General features: G+C 35.2%; 1 protein-coding gene across 2 annotated transcripts in view; it reads right to left on the reverse strand.

Annotated features, from left to right (window-relative positions):
* Positions 1–18,335: 18,335 nt before the first annotated feature.
* Positions 18,336–25,488, reverse strand: part of LOC149554622 (ABC transporter A family protein) — a 57,820-nt gene continuing 50,667 nt past the window's right edge. Inside the window, exon 3 of one of the 2 annotated variants that reach the window (XM_089828674.1) lies at positions 18,336–18,844. In XM_089828674.1, the coding sequence (XP_089684800.1) occupies positions 18,836–18,844 (9 nt within the window). In that variant the 3' untranslated portion in view covers positions 18,336–18,835. Of the gene's footprint in view, positions 18,845–18,940; positions 19,217–25,488 lie in introns of those variants that run through there. The other variant, XM_089828675.1, reaches the window with a different exon arrangement.

Here is a 25,488-nt window from a genome sequence, read left to right on the forward strand (position 1 = left end):
GAGTGGTGTCGAGCCTCCTCAATAATAGCCCGTAATGTCATGATGTGGTCCATGGTCTAGTAACCTGTCCGAAGCCCGGTCTAGCCTCTAGCTCTACAATCTCTCCTATCAAGCTCTCTAGTGAGAATAATGTTCAGTGATGTGGCATAGATCTTGGCAAAGTTGTGTCCAATCATGATAGTCATGTAGTTTTCGGGGTTTGAAGTCGGCCCAGACTTGTGGATCAGATAGATCATGACCAGGATTCTAGGAAGCCAATGCAGACCACTTTGCTAAAGTGTAGGAAGAAAGGAGCACAACACCGGGGTGCCAAGCTTGAGAAGCTCCACCTGAAAACCCTCCATGTCAGTTGCCCTACTACATCTTATGTATATGATGGCCTCAAGAATGTTGGAGCAGGTAAAAAAATGGTGGCAGTGGGGAGGCAAGTGAGGAGGAGGGATTGGCTAGGGATGTATAGAGTTGAGGCATGGGTGGTGAGGGAGGTGAAATCGAGAGAGGAGAGCGGGGTGGCAAAGCAATGGGGGGATAAAGTGTGCTAGAATAGCTTGGGATCCTAGGAAAGTGTGGCACACAAAGAGTGGCACTGGAAATTAATGAATGACTATTTCTTGGAGCGAAGGAAGTGACGATAAGCTAGATGGAGACTTGTGAAAGCAGCAGCACAAGTCTCAAAGGTCGAACGCAAGAGGCGTTGATAAGACTTACGGTCATTATCGAACCATTGGTTCATAGGGCATGTGTTATGACGCTTGGAGCGACAAGGAGGGCGAGGGAGGATGGAAAGGAGAGAAGACTTCCAAATAGCAGCTACCAATAAGTCAAACATAGAAGTAGCTTGGTCGAGCTCAGAGAAGCTACTGGGGGGGAGAAGTAGCCTGAGATGGAAGGTGAAGAGGGTAGGGTCACTCTCGGGGAAGTAGAAATGGGCAGGGGTGTGGGCTGGAACAAGAGAAGGGAGGGGAAGGGGGGGGGAGGCAGAGGAAGACAAGGACGTGGGGAAAAGCTAAGGGAAAGGCTAAGGAGAGCATGATCGGCTAAGGGAAGGTGGGAGATGGAGAAGTAACGAATTGAGGGAATAAAGGAAGAAGTGAATATTGTTGTGTATTAATGATCTTCATTCACCCAGTAATTGCATAATATATATGAGTAAGGAGTCATGTTCCTATAGGGACATGACTCTACATGGCCAAAGGCCACGTAGGGTCATGGCCCTAAGGATTCATGAACTAGTATTTAGAATTTCAATTGGTTTAGTAAACCAATATAAACAAAATCATTAGCAATCGAAAACTCCAAGGTTAAGTATAGATATTTATTAGTAAACACATAACAGTAATTAATTTTATATGTGGGTGTGTGTAGAAATCATATATTCGTATACTTAAAATATATAGTGTTCTTCACTTCCACTAAAGCTACACTTTAACACTCCCTCTTAGCGAAGGAGAAGTGAAATATCAAAGATTTCTTATGGAATCAAAAATATATATATCAACATTAACGATATCCATCCAAAGAAAAAAATTATCTAACTTTAACACTCTAAATTAGTGACTTGTCAAATAACTACGATCTAAATATTATGAACACTATCATAACATGTATTATGATCTTTGGAACTCTAGATAAACAATTAGATTGATCATAATACATTCGCTATCAATGACTTTCAGCATATCCGGAACAATAACATAATCTGTCTTGATAATATGCCTATCATTTGTAAGATCATCACCTTGCAATGATTACCTTCTAAATAGATATGTCTATGAAAGATCATGATTTTTCACTACATATCTGATGCAACTATTCAATTAGAAGCATAAACACACATAAAATTGAAACTCAAATTCAATATTCAAACTTACAATTTGATCATACCAAGTTTTCCTCTGAAATATTCCAATTTAACCTCGGTAAGTGGTTTGGTAGGAACATTCGATGTTTTCTCATTTGTACTTATTTACTCTAGTTTGATAGCATCTCGATCTACCATATCCCTAATATAATGATAAGGTATCTCAATATGCTTAGATCGATTGTGGAAAACTAGATTTTTTGAAAGCTTGATACAACTTGATTATCGCAATGAATGATAGTTGGCTTCAAACATTTCTTGAACAACCCAACTAGCAACTTCCGCAAACATACTGCTTCTCTAGATCCCATGGACCATACCATGTTAGAATATGAAAAGATTGATAACCCAGAAAACTAGTGCAAAGAATAGATATCTAAACTATGAATGCAAATGATACAAAATCAAAATAGCAACATAGAGTTAGTCTTCAAAAGAGTAATGCAAACGCTAGAAGCAAAATAGCATTTAATCGATTTCTTTTGCATCCTCTTAATGGTATTTTGCTTCCAGCATTTGCATTACTTGTTACTGTAGTTTTTTTATTTCCTAACAATTTATTTATTTTTTCTTATATTGCTAGTTTTTTCCTACACTTTTAATAAGTTTGCTTAGGTTAATAAAGCATGTCTTATTTAGAAAGTGGTTCCGAGGTGTCACCTTCCTACATGTGAGCACCCATTAGCTATCTTAGGAAAATACTTTGCTATCTTTAGTTTGATAGATGGTTGCTCCTTATTGGTCAGTGTTGCCACCTCCTCCCTCTTCCTAGTCTATATAAGCATGCTACCAGGCTTGTATTTGGGATCGATTTCTTTTGCATCATCTTAATGTTATTTTGCTTCTAGCATTTGCATTACTCTTTTGGAGACTAACTCTATGTTGCTATTTTGGTTTTGTATCATTTGCATTCATAGTTTAGATATCTATTATTTGCACTAGTTTTCTGGGTTATCAATTTTTTTAGATTCTAACATGGTATCAAAGTTTTTTCTATATGGAAGAGTAGATTTTAATTTCTTTATTTGAGATATTCAGGGGAGGCTAATAAATTTTATTGTAGTTTTTTAAAAAATGAAGTATGCTCTTCTCTTGCATCTTTGGATGATCTTGAGAATCAGAAAAGTTTTGACAAAAACGTTTTTAATCTTTGGGGTTTCAATCTCAAATCTGACAACCAACGTGCATATTTGAAATTTTCAATCAGTATTGCAAGTTCCAACATGTCATTGATGGACTTGGGAAGCTGATTCAACATTTGCATGTAATCTTTTGGTTGCTAGAGTCGTTTCTTGGTTTTTGGAGCCATTTTTTATTGTTAAAGGCATCTGATTTACACTATAGCTACATCTTTTGTACATCAACAAGAAAAACGTTTTTTGGGTTTTGTTTGTAGCACTGAAAAACTATTTGGGTATCTTTTTTTTTTGCATGCAAAATGTATATTTTGCATGCAAAATGTATATTTTGCATAAGCAAGCACGAAAAGCTACAACCGTACCCCTCTCTATTGGCAGTCTCAGATTTGAATGCAATTTTCAAATGCTTTGTTCTTGCTCATACGAACTCTAATTTCTATGACTCTTGTTATGACCTCGGCTATTTTTTTGTACTTTATCCACTAGTGGAGTTGTTTTTTTATTTTCATGCATAAATTTTTCAGAAATAGCAAATTCACTATGCACAGTTCTCATTTTGGAAACTTCAAAGGATCATAACTTTCTCATACGACCTCATATCGAGACGATTCTTGTTTTGAAAGTGCATGATTTTTCGATTAGATCGCAATAGTCCTATTTGTTTCCTTGATTATTTTGCTCAAGTTTCACTTCCAGCATATGCTCTTCATGAGGGTTTGTAATGCATTGAAATCAAGACCGTTAAGTATTTCTTTCTAGTGATAGTTGTAAACGCACTAAAATAAAGTGTCAAATCATATTTCTTTGGGGGGTTTCTTTGATTGAGTAAAAAGGGGGGGCATTGTCATGGCTTGATTCTCTTCTTTTTAGCATTTCTTCTCTGCATTTCTTCGTCATGGCTCAAACAAATATGCCCATCCTAACTCCATACAATTACTTTGAATGGAAATCATGCATGACAATTCACTTAAGGAAAGCTGGATTAAATAGGATAACTATGGGACTTGAAACTAAACCAAATTAATATGAAGATAAGCCTAAGTGGTTTAACAAATGTGATGAGGTATATGGAACATTGTGTTTGTTTGTTTCTCTTGATTTGCTATTTCACATTGAATCTTTGGATACACCAAATGAAATATTATTAAAGCTGGAAGCACTATTTGGCAGACAAGATTCAATGAGGGGTCATATGTTGAAAAATGAACTAATTAGTTTAAGTCCAGGCAATTTCAACACAATCCAAGATTTCTTCACTAAATTGAAGTCATTAAGGTTGCAGTTAAAACAATGTGGAATTGAAAAGAAAGATGAACAATTGATTCTTAATATTCTCTCTAAGCTAAGTTCAGAATATTCTATGTTTATCTCTACCTTCTATGCTACTAAGGGTGCACTTGGTACTCAATTCACCATGCCATCTTTAGATGATTTTGCTATCAATCTCATTCGAGAACGGGACAAGCTAATCCAGATGGGCACTCTTAAGTCCTCTAAGTCACATGCCTTGGTTGCCAACCAAGGCACAAAAGAACAAAAAGGAAAAAGTAATAACAACAATAGTAAGGATGAGAAACAAAATAATAGTGAGGAAAAGAAGGATCAGATATCGGTTGCTTCAAAAGCAACTATTGATACCCCATCTTCCAAGGATGATAAGCCTAAGAAAGAAAAGGTCAAATGTGCTTATTGTAAAAGACCTAGTCATGATGAACATAAATGTTTGAAGAAACAAATTGATCACTTGACCTACATTCTTGAGAAGAATAATATCAGTGTGCCTACGTCTATCAAACAAAGTTCTAATGAAGGGTCTAACAAGGCAAAAAAAATAGCAAGGGGAAAGGAAAGGGCAAGGCCCTTGCTGCGGTTACTTCCTCACCATCCACTTGGGTTCTTGATTCGGGTGCTTTGCACCACATGGCTTCATCTAAGGAAGAACTTGCATCTTTGGAGCCATGTACTATGCCTTCTATTTTGATGGGTGATGACACTCTTTTTGAGGTGTGTGGGAGAGGGTCTATTGATGTGGGGGATGGCACATTCCATGATGTTCTTTGTGTACCCTCATTATCAACTAATCTTCTATTGATATACAAGATCACTCACACAGGTTCAGGCAAGTGGGTTAATTTCACTCTTGATTCAGTGGAGATACGTGAGTTGTACAGTGATTCTACAGTTGCAGTTGGGAGAGCAGGTCATCAGTCACGACTCTATCTGTTTTCTCACTTTGTTCCTGATCCTCCTTCAATTGTTTTGCTCACTCACTCTAATAATTTGAGTAAATTATGGCATGAGCGGTTTGGCCATCTTCACTTCTGCTACTTACATCAGCTTAACGAGCAGAGCATGGTCAGAGGGTTGTCTTCTACTTTGGCATTGGAGTCACTTGGAATACATGACAGATCTTCTGATGAGTCAAATTCACTTTAGCAATTTTCTACCCCTACTTCCGATGCAGAGAGTGATTCAGAGGACTCACCGCCTTCCTCTCCTAGTCATCATTCATAGGTTGATAATTCTCCTCCAAATTCTCCATCTTCTAGTCCACTTTGGGCTAGACAGACCTTGCAGTCTGTAGGTGATTGGGTTGGGGATCCATCAGACACCAAGCAGACTCATTCACAATTCCAAGATGCTCCACATGTCTTCATTGTTACTGCCTCAGATCCATCATTTGTTTATGAGGCTTCTAGTATTCTTGAGCGGGATACAACTATGCAAGAAGAGTATAGTTCCTTGATGAGGAACCACAGTTGGGATCTTGTACCTCTTCCTAAGGGAAGAAAACTTGTTCGATGTAAGTGGATCTATCGGACAAAATTTGCGAGCTTTGTTGAGGGTGTGGGATGCTTCATCTTTTGGGGGGGCCTCTTCCTCTCACTTGGAGTCCTAATTTTTTTTGGGGAGTCTCTTTTCTCTCGCTTTTGGGGGACTTTTATGTACATGGGTATCTCATCAAGCCTAACTTGTCGAGACCCATTTCTCCATCCACCTAAGCTTCGCTTATGGAGGGTGTTAGTGTAGTTTTTTTTATTTCCTAGTGGGTTATTTATTTTTCCCTATATTGCTAGTATTTTCCTACACTTTTAATAATCTTTCTTAGGTTAATAAAGCATGTCTTATTTAGAAAGTGGTTGCGAGGTGTCACCTTCCTACATGTGAGCACCCATTAGCTATCTTAGAAAGATACTTTGTTATCTTTAGTCTGATAGATGGTTGCTCCTCATTGGTCAGTGTTGCCACCTCCTACCTCTTCCTAATCTATATAAGCATGCTACCAGGCGTATATTTGGGATCAATTTCTTTTGCATTAATGTTATTTTACTTCTAGCATTTGCATTACTCTCTTGGAGAGTAACTCTATGTTGCTATTTTGATTTTGTATCATTTGCATTCATAGTTTAGATATCTATTCTTTACACTAGTTTTCTGGGTTATCAATCTTTTTAGATTCTAACATGGTATCAGAGTTTTTCTATATGCAAGAGTAGATTTTAGTTTCCTTATTTGAGATATTCGAGGGAGGCTAATAAATCTTATTGTAGTTTTTTGAAAAATGAAGTATGCTCTTCTCTTGCATCTTTGGATGATCTTGAGAATCAGAAAAGTTTTGACAAAAACATTTTTAATCTCTAGGGTTTCAATCTCAAATCTAACAACCAATGTGCATATTTGAAGTTTCCAATCAGTATTGCAAGTTCCAGCATGCCATTGATGGACTTAGGGAGTTGATTCAACATTTGCATGTAATCTTTTGGTTGTTGGGGTCGTTTCTTAGTTTTTGGAGCTGTTTTTTATTGTTAAAAGCATATGATTTACACTACAACTACATCTTCTATACATCAGCAAGAAAAAATGCTTTCTGAGTTTTGTTCGCAGCACTAAAAAACTATCTGGGTATCTTTTAATTTTTGCATGTAAACTGTATATTTTGCATAATCGAGCACGGAAAGCTACAATCTCACCCCTTTCCGTTGTCAGTCGTAGATTTGAACACAGTTTTCAAATGCCTCGTTCTTGCTCATACGAACTCTGATTTTAATGATTCTTGTTATGACCTTGGCTATTTTTTTGTGCTCTATCCACTAGTGGAGTTGTTTTTTTATTTTCATACATAATTTTTTCAGAAATTGCAGATTCATAGTTGTGATTGTGCACAGTTCTCATTTTGAAAACTTTGGAGGATCATAACTTTCTCATACGACCTCGTATCGAGGCGATTCTATTTTTGAAAGTGCATGATTCTTTGAGTAGATCGCAGTAGTGTTATTTGTTTCCTTGATTATTGTGCCCAAGTTTCACTTTAAGCATATGCTCTTCATGAGGGTTTGTAATGCATTGAAATCAAGACCACTAAGTATTTATTTCTAGTGCTAGTTGTAAACACACTAAAATAAAGTGTCAAATCATATTTCTTTAGGGGGTTCTTTGATTGAGTAAAAAAAGGGGCATTGTCGTGGCAAGGTTCTCTTCTTTTTAGTATTTCTTCTCTGCATTTCTTCGTCATGGGTCAAACAAATATGCCCATCCTAACTCCATACAATTACTTTGAGTGGAAATCAAGCATGACAATTCACTTAAGGAAAGATGGATTAAATAGGATAACTATGGGACTTAAAACTGGGCCTAATAAAGATGAAGATTAGCCTAAGTGGTTTAACAAATGTGATGAGGCATATGGAACATTGTGTTTGTCTGTTTCTCCTGATTTTCTATTTCACATTGAATCTTTGGATACACCAAATGAAATATGGTTAAAGCTGGAAATACTATTTGGCACACAAGCTTCAATGAGGAGTCATATGTTGGAAAATGAACTAATTAGTTTAAGTCTAGGCAATTTCAACACAATCCAGGATTTCTTCACTAAATTGAAGTCATTAAGGTTGCAATTAAAACAATGTAGAATTGAAAAGAAAGATGAACAACTGATTCTTATTATTCTCTCTAAGCTAAGTTCGGAATATTTTGTGTTTGTCTCTACCTTCTATGCTACTAAGGGTGCACTTGGTACTCAATTCACCATGTCATCTTTAGATGATTTTGCTGTCAATCTCACTCGAGAACAAGACAAGCTAATCTAGATGGGCACTCTTAAGTCCTCTAATTGACAATGCCTTGGCTGCCAACCAAGGCACAAAAGAACAAAAAGGACAAACTAGTAAATAACAATACTAAGTATGAGAAACAAAATAATAGCGAGGAAAAGAAGGATCAGATATTGGTTGCTTCAAAAGCAACTATTGATACCCCATCTTCCAAGTGTGATAAGCCTAAGAAAGAAAAGGTCAAATGTGCCTATTGTAAAAGACTCGATCATGATGAACATAAATGTTTGAAGAAACAAATTGATCACTTGACCTACATTCTTGAGAAGAATAATATTAGTGTTCCTAAGTCTGTCAAACAAAGTTCTAATGAAGGGTCTAACAAGGGAAAAAAAAAACAAGGGGAAAGGAAAGGGCAAGGCTCTTGTTGCAGTTACTTCCTCAACATCCACTTAGGTTCTTGATTCGGGTGCTTCGCATCACATGGCTTCATCTAAGGAAGAACTTGCATCCTTGAAGCCATGTACTATGCCTTATATTTTGATGGGTGATGACACTCCTATTGAGGTGTGTGGGAGAGGGTTTGTTGATGTGGGGGATGGCACATTCCATGATGTTCTTTATGTACCCTCATTATCAACTAATCTCCTATCGGTATACCAGATCACTCACACAGGTTCAGGCAAGCGAGTTGAGTTCACTCCTAATTCAGTGGAGATACGTGAGTTGCATAGTGATTCTACAGTTGCAATTGAGAGAGCAAGTCATCAGTCACGACTCTATCTGTTTTCTCACTTTGTTCCTGATCCTCCTTCGACTGTTTTTCTCACTCACTCTAATGATGTGAGTAAATTATGGCATGAGTGGTTTGGCCATCTTCACTTCTGCTACTTGCATCAACTTAACGAGCAGAGCATGGTCACAGGGTTGCCTTCTACTTTGACATTGGAGTCACTTGGAATACATGACAGATCTTCTAATGAGTCAGATTCACCTAAGCAATCTTCTACCCCCACTTCCAATGCAAAGAGTGATTCAGAGGACTCACCTCCTTCCTCTCCTAGTCATCATTCACAGGTTGATAATCCTCCTCTAGATTCTCCATCTTTTGGTTCACTTTGGGCTGGATAGACCTTGCAGTCTGCAGGTGATTGGGTTGGGGATCCATCAAACACCAGGCAGACTCATTCACAATTCCAGGATGCTCCACATGTCTTCATTGCTACTACATCAGATCCATCATCCTTTCATGAGGCTTCTAGTATTCTTTAGTGGGATACAACTATGCAAGAAGAGTATAGTTCCTTGATGAGGAACCACAGTTGGGATCTTGTCCCTCTTCCTAAGGGAAAAAAACGTGTTTGATGTAAGTGGATCTATCAAACAAAATTTGTGAGCTTTGTTGTGGGTGCGAGATGCTTCATCTTTTGGGGGGGCCTCTTCCTCTCACTTGGAGTCCTAGTTTTTTTTGGGAAGTCTTTTTTGTCTCTCTTTTGGAGGACTTTTATGTGCATGGGTACCTCATCAGGACTGACTTGTTGGGACCCATTTCTCCATCTATCTAAGCTTTGCTTATGGGGGGTGTTAGTGTAGTTTTTTTTATTTCCTAGCGGGTCATTTATTTTTTCCTAAATTGTTAGTTTTTTCCTACACTTTTAATAATCTTGCTTAGGTTAATAAAGCATGTCTTATTTAGAAAGTGGTTGCGAGGTGTCACCTTCCTACATGTGAGCACCCATTAGCTATCTTAGGAAGATACTTTGCTATCTTTAGTCTGATAGATGGTTGCTCCTCATTGGTTAGTGTTGCCACCTCCTCCATCTTCCTAGTCTATATAAGTATGCTACAAGGCTTGTATTTGGGATTGATTTCTTTTGCATCCTCTTAATGTTATTTTGCTTCTAGCATTTGCATTACCCTCTTGGAGAGTAACTCTATGTTGCTATTTTGATTTTGTATCATTTGCATTCATAGTTTAGATATATATTCTTTGCATTAGTTTTTTGGGTTATCAATCTTTTTAGATTCTACCAACTTCCGCAACCATACTGCTTCTCTAGATCTCATGGACTAGGCTATATATTCTGCTTTAGTGGAGCTTAAGGCAACTGAAGATTGTTACTTACTAAACAAAGAAATCATTGCAGATCCAAGACTGAAACAACATCATGTAGTACTCTTACGTTCAATAGAGCTACTAGCCCAGTCAGAATCTGAATATCCATGAAGATTGATTTCAACTTGATCATATTTGAGTCTCATACCAACCTAACCTCTTAGGTATGCTAAGATGTGCTTAGCTGCTATAAGATTTATCTTCTTTGGTTCACACATTTATTGACTTAACGTATTAGTTGCATAACAGACATTAGGACGAATATTAACCAAGTACATTAGTGATCTGATGATTTGCCTATAGTAAGTAGGATCAATAGGTTCAGATTCAAATCCGTCATTCTTCAGTTTATGTAAGTTAGCTTCCATAGTAGTAGTAACTGGTTTATAATCCATCATTCCAAACTTAGTCAAAATATCAACAGTGCATTTTCTTTGATTTAAGAAAATGTAGTTCTCCTTTTGCCTGAATTCTAGACCTAGGAAGTAATGAAGAAGTCCTAGGTCTTTCGTATTAAATTCTTTTGTTAGTTCCTGTTTGCATTTAGCTATGAGATGTTCTTCACCTGTTATTAGCAAGTCATCAACATATAATACAAGAATAATCATATCATCTCTATTTATTTTGAAGTATATGTTAAAATCAACTTCTTTCTTGGAATGCCCTAATTTTGTGAGATAGTAGTCTATTATTTCATATCGTGCCCTGGGTGCTTGTTTAAGGCCATATAGTGCTTTCTTTAATTTACACACATTAGAATTTTTATCATGAGTGATGAATCCTTCTAGTGCTTACAGTCCAATGGGTATACCCTTCTTTCTACATGGTTCTAGTTTTGTTCTCTTTTCTTTAGGAATATGAATAGAAACATGACACCCAAATATCCTTAGGTGGCTTAAGTCTAGTTTGATGCCTATAAATACTTCTTTAGGAGTTGTATTTTTCAATATTGAGTGAGGACATCTACTTTGAATATAATTTGCAATATTAGAAGCTTTAGCCCAAAAAGAGGTATGAATATTTTGGTCATGCATCGTAGCTCTGGTTGATTCAATAATGGATCTTATTTTTCGTTCTACAACTCCAATATGTTAAGGATTATATGGTATAGAAAACTCCCTCTTAATCCCAACAGTAAGGCAAAAATATTTAAAGATTTCTCAGATGTATTCACCTCCATTATCTGATCTTAGGGTTTTAAATTTCTATCCAGGCTTATTTTCAACTAGGGATTTGAATTCTTTGAATTTACATAATAGTTCAATTGATTCCTTTTGTTTAAGGAAGTAAATCCAAGTTCTCCTAGAATAGTCATCTATAAACATCACATAATAGAGGCATCCATTTATGGAAGGTACAGACATAGGACCACATAGATTAGTACGAATAAGTTCAAGTAGAGAATTTGATTTGTGTACACTTTTGGGAAAGGATTTTTGTTTTTTTGTTTTTACCTAGGGCACATTCTTTGCAAATGCCTAAATGATCAAGTTTGAGGCTAGGTAACCTTGTTACAATTTTTCCTATCAATAATAAAGCGCAGAAATGAAGGTGACCTAGTCTGCTATGTCATAGTTCATTTGTGTTTAATGTTTCATGATTTAGAGCTAAATTTTGTTGGTTACAAAGTTTATTTAAACTTCCATCTCTAAATCCAATGGATATAGCTTTCTTGATATTTGAATTTTTTGGCCAAGATAGAACTTTATCTTCTTGGAAGGTGATTCACTACCCTTGATCAACAAGACCAGAGACAAAGACCAAATTTATTTTTATACCATGTACAAATAAAACATTCTTAAGTTGGAGAGTAATACTTGAATTTAGTTGAATTGAACATTATCCAATACCTTTAACTAGGTGTGTAGAGTTGTCTCCAATGTTTACTTCTTCAGAGGAGTATCCTTCGAAGCTTTCAAATTTATCTCGAAAGCCTGTGATATGACGTGATGCTCCCCTGTCTATAATCCAGGTATTTTTGTTGGATTTTAAATCACTTGAGTGCTAGATAAAATGTGAAGTTTTCTTCTTTTTCATCTTTTTCGTCTTTGATTTCTGCTAGAGTTGCTTGAATTTTCTTTCGTTCTAGACAGAAGTTATGAGTGTGACCAAATTTGTCACAATTGAAATACTGTACTTTTGACCAATCTCATTTCTTGTATGATTTGTTGAATTCCTTTCTATTTCGTTTGAATTTGCCTTTCTTTTCTTTATTATTGGTATTAGTTGGAAGAGCTTGAATGTCTCCCTCTAGATTTAAGTTGATTCCTTTGGAAACTAATCTTGACTCTTCTTGAGTGCATTCATTTTTTAGTAGTTTAAATTTAGGAAGATCTTGTCAAGAGCTTAAACCATGAATAAAAGTTTTCCAAGATAGTGGTAGTCCTTTTAAGGCTATAATGCTAAGTTCTTTGTCATCTACTTGACTTCCAACAATCGCAAGTTGATCTTTCAACTCAAAAATTCTTAAGAAATAAGACGTAATTGATTCTCCATTGTTCATTTTGATATATAGAACATCTTGCTTCAATGTTAGCAATCTACTAGTGTTGTTAATTTCGAAAGTATTCTTAATTGTAGAAAACATCTCAAAAGTTCTTTTAAGACTAGATATAGAGGGATGAATGTGAATCTTCATAGAATCTATAATAATCTCCATGGCTTTGTTATTGTACCTCTTCCATGTTGTTTTATCTTGATCATTTTCTGGTATTGGTTTATTTGACTCTATATATTCTTCTAATTCCATCTCTCGTAGTACAATCATAACTCAAATTTTCTATGATGAAATGGTTTATTTGACTCTATATATTCTTCTAATTCCATCTCTTGTAGTACAATCATAACTCAAATTTTCCATGATGAAAAATTTGAAGCTCCTTCAAGTCTATCCTCTAACCTTATGTCATTCACCATTTTGAATTGAAAAATCTGATATTAATAATTCACAAATCAAGTTTATATATCAGGTTGGCTTTGATACCATGTAAATGAATATAGGATCTCTAATAGAGAGATGTAGATATCTTCCTTTAACTCTTTTGATTATTAATGGCAAGATACCAATTTAGAATTATAAGTATAATATATATATGCTCATTGACTCTGAGTTAAATTACAATCCAAAACAGTGATGATATATTTTATTTGATTCTAGATATCAAATCGATTGAATATGTATCGATTGTTATTATGCTATGAATGGTGTTTGTATCGTTGGTGAAGAAGAGAGCATTGTCATGTATTGATGTTCTTCATTCACCCAGTGATTGCATAATATATATGTGTAAGGAGTCATGTTCCCATAGGGACATGACCCTCAAAGGTCACATAGGGTTGTGGCCCTACGAGTTCATAAACTAGTATTTAGAATGTCAATTGGTTTAGTATAGATATTTATTAGTAATTAATTATGTGTGTGTGTGTGGAAACCATAGATTCGTATACTAAAAATATATTGTTCTTAACTTCTACTGAATCTACACTTTAACACTGATTTGTAGTACACTAAATTTGCCCCAGTGGCAGGAGTTATTTCCATAATATGTAGAATATCATTTTGTAAGAGATGTGGTTAAGGATGGTAGGGTGAAATTGGTTAATGCGGAGATTGTTATCAATGTTGCAAATTCTTAAACTGAAGCTATGAGGACACATAAATTCAAATGGTGTCCAAATTCTAGGAGTCTTAACTCCTAAAAATTAAAAAATGATGTTGGCACCCCTCTCATTACTCTTCCAAGGTGCCCAAGAAGTAGGAGATTTCTTAGGGAAGTAGTTTCTCAACCTTACAATAGCAAAAAGTTATTGTTGCTAAATGAGCACAAGGGGTTTGCAAGGAGGGGTATTGGCTTTGTAAGAGTTGGGGAGGATTGCACCCTTAGAAAGCCATATTTTGTGTATAACTTTTAATGGTAAATCTTAACCATTTATTATCATGTCACAGATCTAAAATTGAATATTTTTGTGTTTTGTTTGCCCTAAAAGGCAACCTTATTTTACAAGGGCATTTTATTACAATTATGTGTTGTGTAGTTTGAAAGTATCATAGTTATTGGCTTTGGATCTCCATTTTTGATACTCTAGGGACAAGCTTGTGCTATAGACATTGTAATCCATTGCTTTCTTGATATAATTTATTTGGTATAGCTTTTGGAGTGTGAGGTTTTTCTCATGAGAGGTTTTCCCGGTGTATCATGTTGTGGTATGCATGGTAGTGTAAAAAATATTTTTGCTACCTTAGCCTTCTTTCATGTACCATAAGACCTAGAGATACTAAAACTTGATAAATACAATGGAATGGGAGATTCGCAAACACCTATATATTATCTCCATGTTCTTTGTAGTGACTTCTAATTTCAAGATACCTGACTAGGAAAACCGTTTGGCTATACTCTAGACAGAATACACCAAAAGTCCATTTTTTTCCAAATTTTTAAAAATACTATGATTTTTTTTCAAAAAAATTGTTGTTTTCGATTATAAAACATGTAGATCATGAAGAACAATGAAATGGGCACCCCTGAATGTCCCAAAAACTAAACCAAATTGCTAAAAGGAATTATGTCAAACAGTTTGCATTCAACCTCTTATTTCTCTGTTTAATGTTTTAAACCCCTTATAACTCCAGAAATCAAACGTTTATTTGTTTGTTGTGTTTTGTGCATGGAATTGGTATCATACAACATAAACAAGTAAGAAACTACAATAATATGCAAAGTGGAAATGAACTGCTGCCAATAAAATGTTATTTTCAGAATTCATAAAACCAAATACATGGCAGATTTATCAACTCACTAATTACTTCAACATTATTGACATAATACTCCAGCGCATGCTTTCGAACTTGCTGCTACAGTACTTTGTCCTTCAATCAGTCCACTACCTTCGTAATATCATTCCCTCAGAGCGGCATAAGCGTCGAACAAGTAGTAAAGAATATATGAGCAAAATACCAAATCTGTCTATAGTCGGAAATGCAACTAAACTGCCTGATAATGAAGCCGATAACAAAAAATTCCAAAGGTCAAACCCCAAAGGAATGACGTCTAGGATGTTACAAGAGAGGATAAACGTCCTCAAATGCCAAAAACAGAGCTGCAACTCACACACCCATTTCTTCTCATATTCAACCTATCTAATAAAGCCACAAATGCTTCCTTTTATTCTATTCCCAAGGGTCCGCTCAACTCATATGGGCAATGTGGGATAAAAGATGTGTAATATATAAAACATATATTAAAATACCCCTTATGTCTCCCTTGGGTACACATCACCATAAAATAAATATTAAAGTAACATTTTAATATTTTACAATTAAATTAGACGTTACTTTAATAAAACTTCAGGCATTAAAATGTATTAGCAATCGGACTCCGAATAATGCGAGTGATAGCTCATCGGAAAGCTCTCACCGAGGAGTATCGAATCCAATTACCAAAATTGACCTGCACTGTGTCTTGCCGACTTACTAAAAATAGTAAGTATGCCTGAAACTGAGTAAATCAACTTCGTTTTGGCTCAAACTGGAAATGACTAGGCCAAAACACTCCAAGATCTCATTAAACCCTTCGTTAGCCCTCGGGACCATGTAGAACAAGGCTAACGCACACACACTTGGTCAACTGCTAAAATGGGGACATTACAAACAAATACTAAAAATTTTAGGAAAATACATTGTATTTTTTATTTTATGAATTTTAGTCAAAGGTACATTTTGTCTAGAGGATACTTACGTTTGAAACACTTCTCTTATGCTCTCCAAAGAAAATCACATTGGTTGAATTTGTTCTCTTTGTAGTAATTGCACCTTGTTTAAGAAAGCAATATATCAACTCTTGGAAGACAAAGTGTCACGAGGTCACTAATTTCATCCCTACATATCAATCTATATATTCTCGATTCATGTATCCTAGTCAGATTTAGAAATCCAATGGGTATTGTCTTGATGAAATGCACTACACTACCTTTGCTCATTTACGTATTGAAACGAGTGACTATGAACAAATAAACACAAAATGGGTGTTGATCTTTACCATCTCGTCATGATAGCCATGGAAATGTATCTTCCTCTAGAAGGTCAAAGAAATATAAAAGTATTTCACGTGAAATCACAACATAATAGAAATTTCCATAACTATTTAATACATATCAAATCTTATAAGCATGCTTATTATAAAATAAATGTCTTAACATGGGATATTCTTAATAATGATATTAGAAAAGCTTATACTACAAAGGTTGTCATTTAAAGCATTTTTTTACTTTTATATGTATCTAGCATAGTATACTTTACATGGTGAATCAAAAGAAAGTAATATTATTTAAAATTGTATCAAAATGGCCAAGTCAATTTAGCTAAAGTAGAAGTTCACCTACAAAGAGGACCTCAAAACACTTCATTATATTCATTCCCAAAGTAGAAGTTTGCATAGAATGAGGAGCTCAAAACACAACTTCATCAAATTCAATCCCAAAGTAGAAGTTCACCTACAATAAGGAGCTCTAAACACAACTTCATCAAATTCAATCTCCATTAGTTATTGCTAAAGTTCACAATAGATCCCTTTTCAAAACTATGAAGTTTGTTGCAGGGGATCATGTGTTGGATATTCTTAGAGAAAAGTTGCATAGTTTCTCATAGATGTTTTTTTCTTTTTCTTTTCTATTTGTAATGACTTATTACAATTGTAGTCCTCCTCTTAAGTGTTCTTTTAAGGATTGTGTTGTAGTCCTCTTGAGTGTTCTTTTAAGGAATGTACCTTAAAGACACCTACTTTGTTTTTATATATATATATATATATATATATATATATTCCAATTATAAAAATAAATAGCTAAAGTGTCTCTATAAGTTATTACTTTCTAAGATCTTTTATTATGAACATCCAAAAGCAGTTCACACATTTACCCAATTTGTGTATACGTAGAATCCCTAGTCTCTATTTTCAACAAATCAAAAGATATTAGTTGTTTTAATTTATGAGTATTCCTTCTATTTGCAAGTCTTTTTAATAACTTGAGAACATACATGGGATAAGAATCTTTCAAATCTTGTACAACACCCTAAGATTAGAAACATAATATTGAATTTATTTTCATGTAAATCTTGAAATTTTGATTTTGTATTTTGATTGTGTTAATATAGATTTAATTTCAACACTTCTTATGGAACATTTCATTGGGGATATCAAATAACTATAGATGAACTGATCTTATTTAAAATGATAGTAAACAATTCTCACTTCTAAGATGATACGTGTCACATATGATACAATCTACACATTCCACCAACCTTTCAACACATAAAAAAATTATAAGGTGACCATGTTATTCTAAGGCAACTATCATAAAATAGCATCAAACTATACTACCCAAAATCTCTCAATAAACTTCACCAAGGCGAAATCACAATGTAAAAGGTGACCTCAATTACTGGAGTTTGTTTATTAAAGTAAAATAGATCTAAAATTTACAACAAATTCAGGATCAAATGTTATTTTTACAGGGCATCCAATATAATTAAAACATATTTCTCCATCTTATCCCCACATTAAGTGCATTTGTTGAAATATCTTTTAATATAAGTGTGTTTAATTCATATGTATCGTAATCCAACCTCAATAGTCTGTATTGCCCAACGTAATTTGAAGACCCCCACCAATAACTATCAAGAGAACTATTGCACTCACTAAATGCGAAACTGGTAGATGGCAAGTTCCGAAGGAAGAGTGGGCTGACAGAACATGTTCATTCTGTAATATGGGAGCAGTAGTGATGGAACAGCACTTTGTCAAGGATTGTCTGGCATACAGTGACATCAGATCCGGTTACACAGAGATTTGCAGAACAAGGACTTCAACTACTTATTTGAGGAAGATCAAGTGAATAGAACAGCGGCTCTGATTATCAAACTTCAGAGAAGGAGAGACAAGTTAACCAAAACTTTACAGCTAGATTAGTTCTACTCCTGCCTTGGGGGGTGATCGTGTGGGTCCCATAGGCTACTTTAGCCTCGTGGACGTTATTAAAATCTATCATATCATATCATATCAAAACTAAAGCGTTGCAAGGTATACTAACACCTTACAATGGAGTGTGTAGACAGATTAGAAATTTATATGTTTTTAAGTTACCAAAGTATTCCCTATTTTAAAACATCCATGTTAGACAAAATGGTGTGTTCTTTCCACAATTGAAGGGCCAAGCGTCAAACATTTGGTAGTTAAATTATATTTTGCCTTTCTAAATGGCGGATGATCCACTAACTTATGCAAGTGCACCAAACGCATAAACCAAAGACAACCAAAATCTAATCTTTCCGTACAAGCATGAACCAGACTAGTGCACAGATTGAGAATGAATCATATTCTACAAGCCAATATTCGTTTCGGCATAGGCACAATTTTGTTTCCTCTCTTTGATAAGGGGATCAACCATCGAAAGGAAAACTGAGGACCACAATTCTGTCTGATAATTTACTGCCCCCACTTTTCATTACAAGTTCAACGGTTGTTTAAATGGATAAGGTTAAACGTCAATAAATTCCAGAAACGGTTAATCAAGGCTATTTCACAACATTGATCCAGCAACAGTATGTTTTTCAAAATAAGACAACTAGTTGCAAAGAACTAGTCAACTGCTGCATTTTAGGACGGCGAATATTTTAACCAACCTGCATAAAACAATTTTCTTGTCAACTACGGCAAGCATTATAATTATAAAAGAAAACATAAATAATAGGAACTAACAGTGATCCCAATCAGGAAAATGAAGTCACCAACAAGCTTTTGGATATTGATAATTTCAAGAACATACAAAGCTATTATCATATGCGAATATAAAACTGACCCATTGCTTTACAGGTGACAGGTATTGACAAATATATTACATAGACTTTCCTGTAGTCAACGGGATTAGCATAGGCATTAACCCCATCATTTTTTTGTGTAACAAGTCAAAACCTAAGGATGCTGGTATATAACGAACAGAATCAAGATTTCTTCCAGTGCATAAAAATGCCCAACCGATCAGTTTGTCATTTCTCCTATAGAAAGGAAGAGTATAAATTATGGTATAAAATTATAAATTATGCAAAAGATTACAAAATGTAACCACATCCTTGAGTAGAAAATGATTTATCTTGAATTTTCACATATCTATTGTTATAAATAAAAAAACTGAACTCTATTTTTCAATTACAATGAACAGATACCTTTTCCTGGCCAGTACAATACAATTCAAACTCCAATCAGTACAATAAAATTTATGAGCTTCAGTTACTCTTACCCAGTTGGCAAGATCCAAGCTACATTGAATAATTGCTTGCTCCCTGGATTATGTGTTAAAGTTAGCTTTAGGAGGCTTACATATCCGATTCACAGCGATATAAGTATTATCCAATCTGTCTATTCAAGGATAGAATGGATTCCTTCCTATCTTAGAGGGAAGTTATAGAAAGACGAGTCTCTATGATGTGAAATTTCATACAGAAACATTATACAAGATGAATCAAATAAAGTGATTTGGAATATGGTCATGAAAGGAAGTCCTAAACTCTTAGCAGCAGCAGAATATACTGATTTTCCTATCATTGGAGTTATTGGAGACAAGGCAGACTTGATTGCATTCCTGAAATAAGACATCTTCCATGATTGGGTCCATCCTATTGACACTATAGGTTCTATTTAAGTTGACTTCCAAGGAGTGTTTCGGAGGGAGTAGACCTTATCAAGATGGTTTCTCTCGTTACCAGCTAGAAGGCCTTTATGTGGACATCTAAGTCATGATATTTCCTGATAGATGGATACTTGTTGGATTGAGGAGCATTCAACAGAAGATCTTTATGCATCACATGTACAAGTCATGCAAAATGAAGAATGGAGACACAATTTTCTGCCATCAGAATTGAGTTTGTGGCACATATCTAGATAAGTTTATTCAAAGAAAAATGGTGCAAGGTGTTTTGATCACTACATCATCCCACAAGGTCATTGGGTCCGAATTGTAAGGCCAAGAGCCCAAAGGTGGCTTATAAAACTTGGGTCTCATTGGACCATAGGAACATGGTAGAATAAATAGGATGGGTCGTTTTATGTTAATTTATCCTTAGAAATAGTTTGGATAAGTGTTTGAGTCATTTGGCAAGTCCTAAAGGCAAAGTTGTCAAAATTGCAGCATTTGTGCAAAAGTTGCAAAAATGTTATCAAGCATTTTTTGCAAAAGTTGCTTAGTAAGTTGCAACTTCTTGTTCCACGGTCCCAACCTTTCAAAAGTTGGTTTTGATCGTTGGAAGGGGCCTATAAATCCAAAATTCAAACATCCCAATGGGGGAGGGTGAAGTTGGTACGAATTTTCTGTTGAATGAATAAAGAACAATCTGACTCTGTCTCATTTTTGCTGTTTTCTGCAACTGTACAGCATTGTACGGATTGGCACCTATGATCAAGTGACATGATTAGATAGGGCTTTGAATCATCTTTCATTTGCACTTGTTCTGGTTACAATAGGTGACTGTTGAAGCAAGTTAGAAGCATTTTTGTTCAGGCTGGTCTGAAACCCTCTTGATGATCAGGGTTTCATAAAAATGGGGGCCTAACTTGCATTTTCACTGGTAGAATTTCATGGCCACTTGAGAAAAGCAAGTTAGGGCAGTGAAATATAAGATTTCAAAAGCTTGGGATGAAATGTGAACAGTTGCTATTATTAACAGCAATCTTTCATTTGCACTTGGTTTGGTTACAATAGGTGACTGTTGAAGCAAGTTAGAAGCATTTTTGTTCAGACTGGTCTGAAACCCTCTTAATAATCAGGGTTTCATACAAATGGGGGCCTAACTTGCATTTTCAACGGTAGAATTTCATGGCCACTTGAGAAAAGCAAGTTAGGACAGTGAAATATAAGATTTCAAAAGCTTGGGATGAAATGTGAACGGTTGCTATTATTAACAGCAAGCCCTTGGTCAAATATCTCTATGTATTTGACCATGAAATGTGGAGTTTCTGCAGCAACCTGAACCAGAATGCAATGGTGACCAGATACAGGATCCAATTGGTGTATTTGGAGGCAGACAAATGTTCCTGAGAAGTTGGTTGAGTTCTATGGCCCCATCTTATACCCTTTGCTTTGTAAACCAAGCCTAGTTAGGCCTATTGGGTGTGAGTGCTTAGTGAAGGTTAGGAGGTGCTCGAGTAGGATCACAACCTAAGATTTTGAAATCTCATAAAAGACCCAAAAGGGTATCCCAAACTGCAGTTTGTTTGTCTGGTCACTTGGAAAAGTTGAAAGTTATTCTCAATTTACCTATTAGGGCGACCTAATTGGAGCTGCTAGCCTAATGGGCCTTCAAGCATTGTGGATGTCTTGGAATCAAATAGGTCATTGATTCCTCAAGCAATCAGCCTAAGGTAGCAATCCCAATCAATAGTTTGAGTCTGAAAGGTTTTGGTCAGATTTCCAAGTTTTGCCCAAATTAGGGAAAGGATCCCTAAAGCACAATTCGGTATAAACTTTGAATTGAACCCTAGGAGTTGGCGGGAGTATTTTGGGTATCCAAATCACTTAATTGTGTAGAATTTTCCTTGAAGAAGGTGAGTGCAAAGTATGGTGCCAAGAAACTAAGTTTGAAGGTGTGTAGAGGGGAAGGCCCATAAAGCACTTTTCTTGTTGTGCTCTTTGCATCAAGAAAGAATTACCATTGAGAGAGAGAGTTTGATTATCCATCACATGAAATCTTAAACAAGGAGGTCAGAAGGTTGATATCAGATCCAGAGGGAGTCTAACAGTTCATCAGAAGCAATCTTGGGCAAGGTTTATATCTGCTTAATGTTTTCTTCCCTATGAGAGAAAAGTTTTAGGTGAAAGCTCTATTCCACCCTCTAGCAGTAGCTATGGCGGATCCACCCTCTAATATGGTTCATAATGGATGTCATGTGTGCACCATGTGCAAGAATCCTTGGTGAATTTCCTTGTACTTGTGAAAATGAACATCTTTGTGAGGTGATGACCTCACAAAGATATGACACTTGTACACTATTACCTTCATTGTGAGGTGACAATCTCACAATGACAGTTAATAACTCATGAAGTAAAGAATATTCATGTGGATATCCTGAAATCCATTATGGAGGGTAACATATATAGTGGTATCCAAGGACATGCCATAATGGTAGATATCATAAACCCTTTAAGGTTGATAGTGCATATTGTTAATGTTTGTAGCTTATATCGGATGACATTTCAATATAACTGATTTACTATGTCTTTGGCTGATGATAGTTCAAAGAACGATATTGATTATGGTTCAGGTACTGTTTTCAAACTCTCTTAATTTTCTTGTCCGCAGTTCACATCATCATCTATGGCTGAGTCGGATTAAATGCATTATCACATCATGTAATTATGACAAGTTAGTTTCTCGGGCACCGCTCTTTTATGTTTTTATTGTCATATTATTATTGATCTTGTTTTATCATCAAGATAGTTATCCATCACCAATTTGTTAATGATTAATGCTAATCTTGTTTTCAAACCGATGGAAGCTTGATTAGACTCGCCTCTTGGGTGATGTATTGGTTCGTGTTTTCTCTTGTATTATATATTTAAGGAGGCAAGAACTCTCCTTTGGAACACACATAATATCAAAGTGCTATTACAAAGTGGGGTTCTAAGTGTAAGGTTTTAGTTCATACAAAAATCTAAATTTATAAATCTAGTCAAACTTTAACATGGTATCAAAGCCAAGTTTAAGAGACGATTCAAATTAGATTTATTCAATCAATGCACTCAAACATTATTAAACCCTACTTATCAAAATGATAAGCGGAATGAGGATTGAAGATAGACTCAAAGGTGCTTCAATTTTTGAAGCAAGGAAATTGCATATAATGATGATACTAAGAAAAGAAAAGTTAACTCCGAAAAATAAGAAGACTGATGAATGGGAAACTGACAACACCAAAGCAATGGAATTATTAGTAGATGAAGTAAAAGATCATCTACTACCTATTATCACAAAATTAGACTCTACATGATATGTTCAAAGCTCTAGCAGACATGTTCGAGATCAACAACACTAGCAGGATTCTCACTTTGAAAAATCAACTCAATAATATAAAAATGAAGGAGAGTCCAGCAAATCATACTTTATGAGGATAACAGAGTTAAGAAACCAACTATTAATAGTTGGTCACAACTATGATAGCAAAGAGTTAATTATGGTATCATTAAATGGGCTGCCTTTTTCATGGGAAAACTTTGGACAAGGAATAGGTGCTTGTCGTGAACCCCAAAATTCGATCGACTAAAAGTTCATTGCACTCAAGAAAAGTGTAATCGAAAAACTAGAATAATTGACACAGAGTCCAAAAATGAAGACATTCAGGTTCTCACCACAAACTTAAAAAGGAAAAAAAGAAAGAATGATAAACAACCATTCACGAAACAAAAAGATCTTTCTCATGTACACTATTTTAGATGCGAGAAATATGGTCACACTGCAACAAGATGTCCTGACAAAATCAAACATCAAGCTTCTTTCACTGAAATCAGAAATTCAAACTTGGATTCAAAGAATCTTGCATTCTAAAAGAACCTCAAAGATTTTGTAAAATTCTAGATTAAGAGGGAGTTCTTTATTATCTACACCAGGCCTCTAGCAAAATAAAATTGAATCACTTCCGAAGAAGTAAACTTGGTATGCTGAAATTAATCAGAAGAGTCTCAAGATATTTATTGTACTATTGAATTTACTTATTAATGAAAGTTATTTCATATGGGTCCTGTGTACATCATGAGGAAGTGATGACTTCCAAATGATTATCACTTATATTTGTAGGAGTTATTGAAAGGTGACTATCTTACAATAACTTAATTTTCTATTATGATGGATGTCTTACGATGTCTATGCAGATCATGATAGATTATGGTGAATGTTTATAAAAAATACCTTATAAAAAAATTTGAGTGCTTGGAGAATGTTATGCAAATTGATGTTGAGGAGGCCATTACTCATAGTACTTGGTGAATATCTTGCAAACTTGACATTCAAGAGGCCATTACTCAAAGGCACCTAGTGAATGTCAAATTAGTTAACATTTAAATGTCGAATGGGTTGACATTCATATATCAAATGAGTTGATATTCAAAGTCAAATGAGTTGACATTAAAATGTCAAATGAGTTAACATTTGCCAAATGAGTTAGCATTCAATAAACTAGGAAGTCAAATAAGTTGACATTCCAAAAACCATTTTAACATTAAGGTCATATGTTATTCATATTGTGTATGAATCGTGTTCATCCTCCCTAGCTAAGAGGGAGTGTTAATGTTTGTAGCTTATATCGGATGACATTTCAATATAATTGATTTACTATGTCTTTGGCCGATGATAGTTCAAAGAACAATATTGATTATGGTTTGGGTATAGTTTTCAAACTCTCTTAATTTCCTTGTCTGCAGTTCACATCATCATCTATGGCTAAGTCAAATTAAATGCATTATCGCATCACGTGATTATGACAAGTTAGTTTCTCAGGCACCGCTCTTTTATGTTTTTATTGTCATATTATTATTGATCTTGTTTTATCATTAGGATAATTATCCATCACCAATTTGTTAATGATTAATACTATCTTGTTTTCAAACCGATGGAAGCTCGATTAGACTCACCACTTGCGTAATGTATTGGTTCGTGTTTTCTCTTGTAATATATATTTAAGAGGGCAAGAACTCTCCTTTGAAACACACATAATATCAAAGTGCTATTACAAAGTGGGGTTCTAAGAGTAAGGTTTTAGTTCATACAAAAATCTAAATTTATAAATCTAATCAAAATATAACACATACGGTAATCTCTAGGTTGTGCACTAAAGGTGAATATCTTTAAAAAGGTGGATAGTGCATATGGTGATATCCAAGTTGTGCTCTAAAGGTAAATATATTAAATCATTTAAGGTGGATAGCCCATACGACAATATCCAAGTTGTGCCCTAAAGGTAAAAAAGTTAAAATCCTTTAGGATGGATAGCACATACAGTGATATCCAAGTTGTACCCTAAAGGTAAATATATTAAATCCTTTAAGGTGGATAGCAGATATGGCAATATCCAAGTTGTGCCCTAAAGGTAAATATTTGAAGCCCATTATGGAGGATAGTCCATATGGTGGTATCCAAGGACATAATGGAAGTTAACTTAAAACCCTCTACGGTGAATACCACATATGGTGGTATTCAAGGACATGTCCTAAAGATAACTTTCTAAATCCACTGTAGTGAATACCACTAACCAAGATCATGCAATATTGACAAAGTTCTAGCAC

Source organism: Cupressus sempervirens, chromosome 5, assembly GCF_028749045.1.
Source record: "Cupressus sempervirens isolate cs-2001-9-10 chromosome 5, ASM2874904v1, whole genome shotgun sequence".
NCBI classification, from domain to species: Eukaryota; Viridiplantae; Streptophyta; class Pinopsida; order Cupressales; family Cupressaceae; genus Cupressus; species Cupressus sempervirens.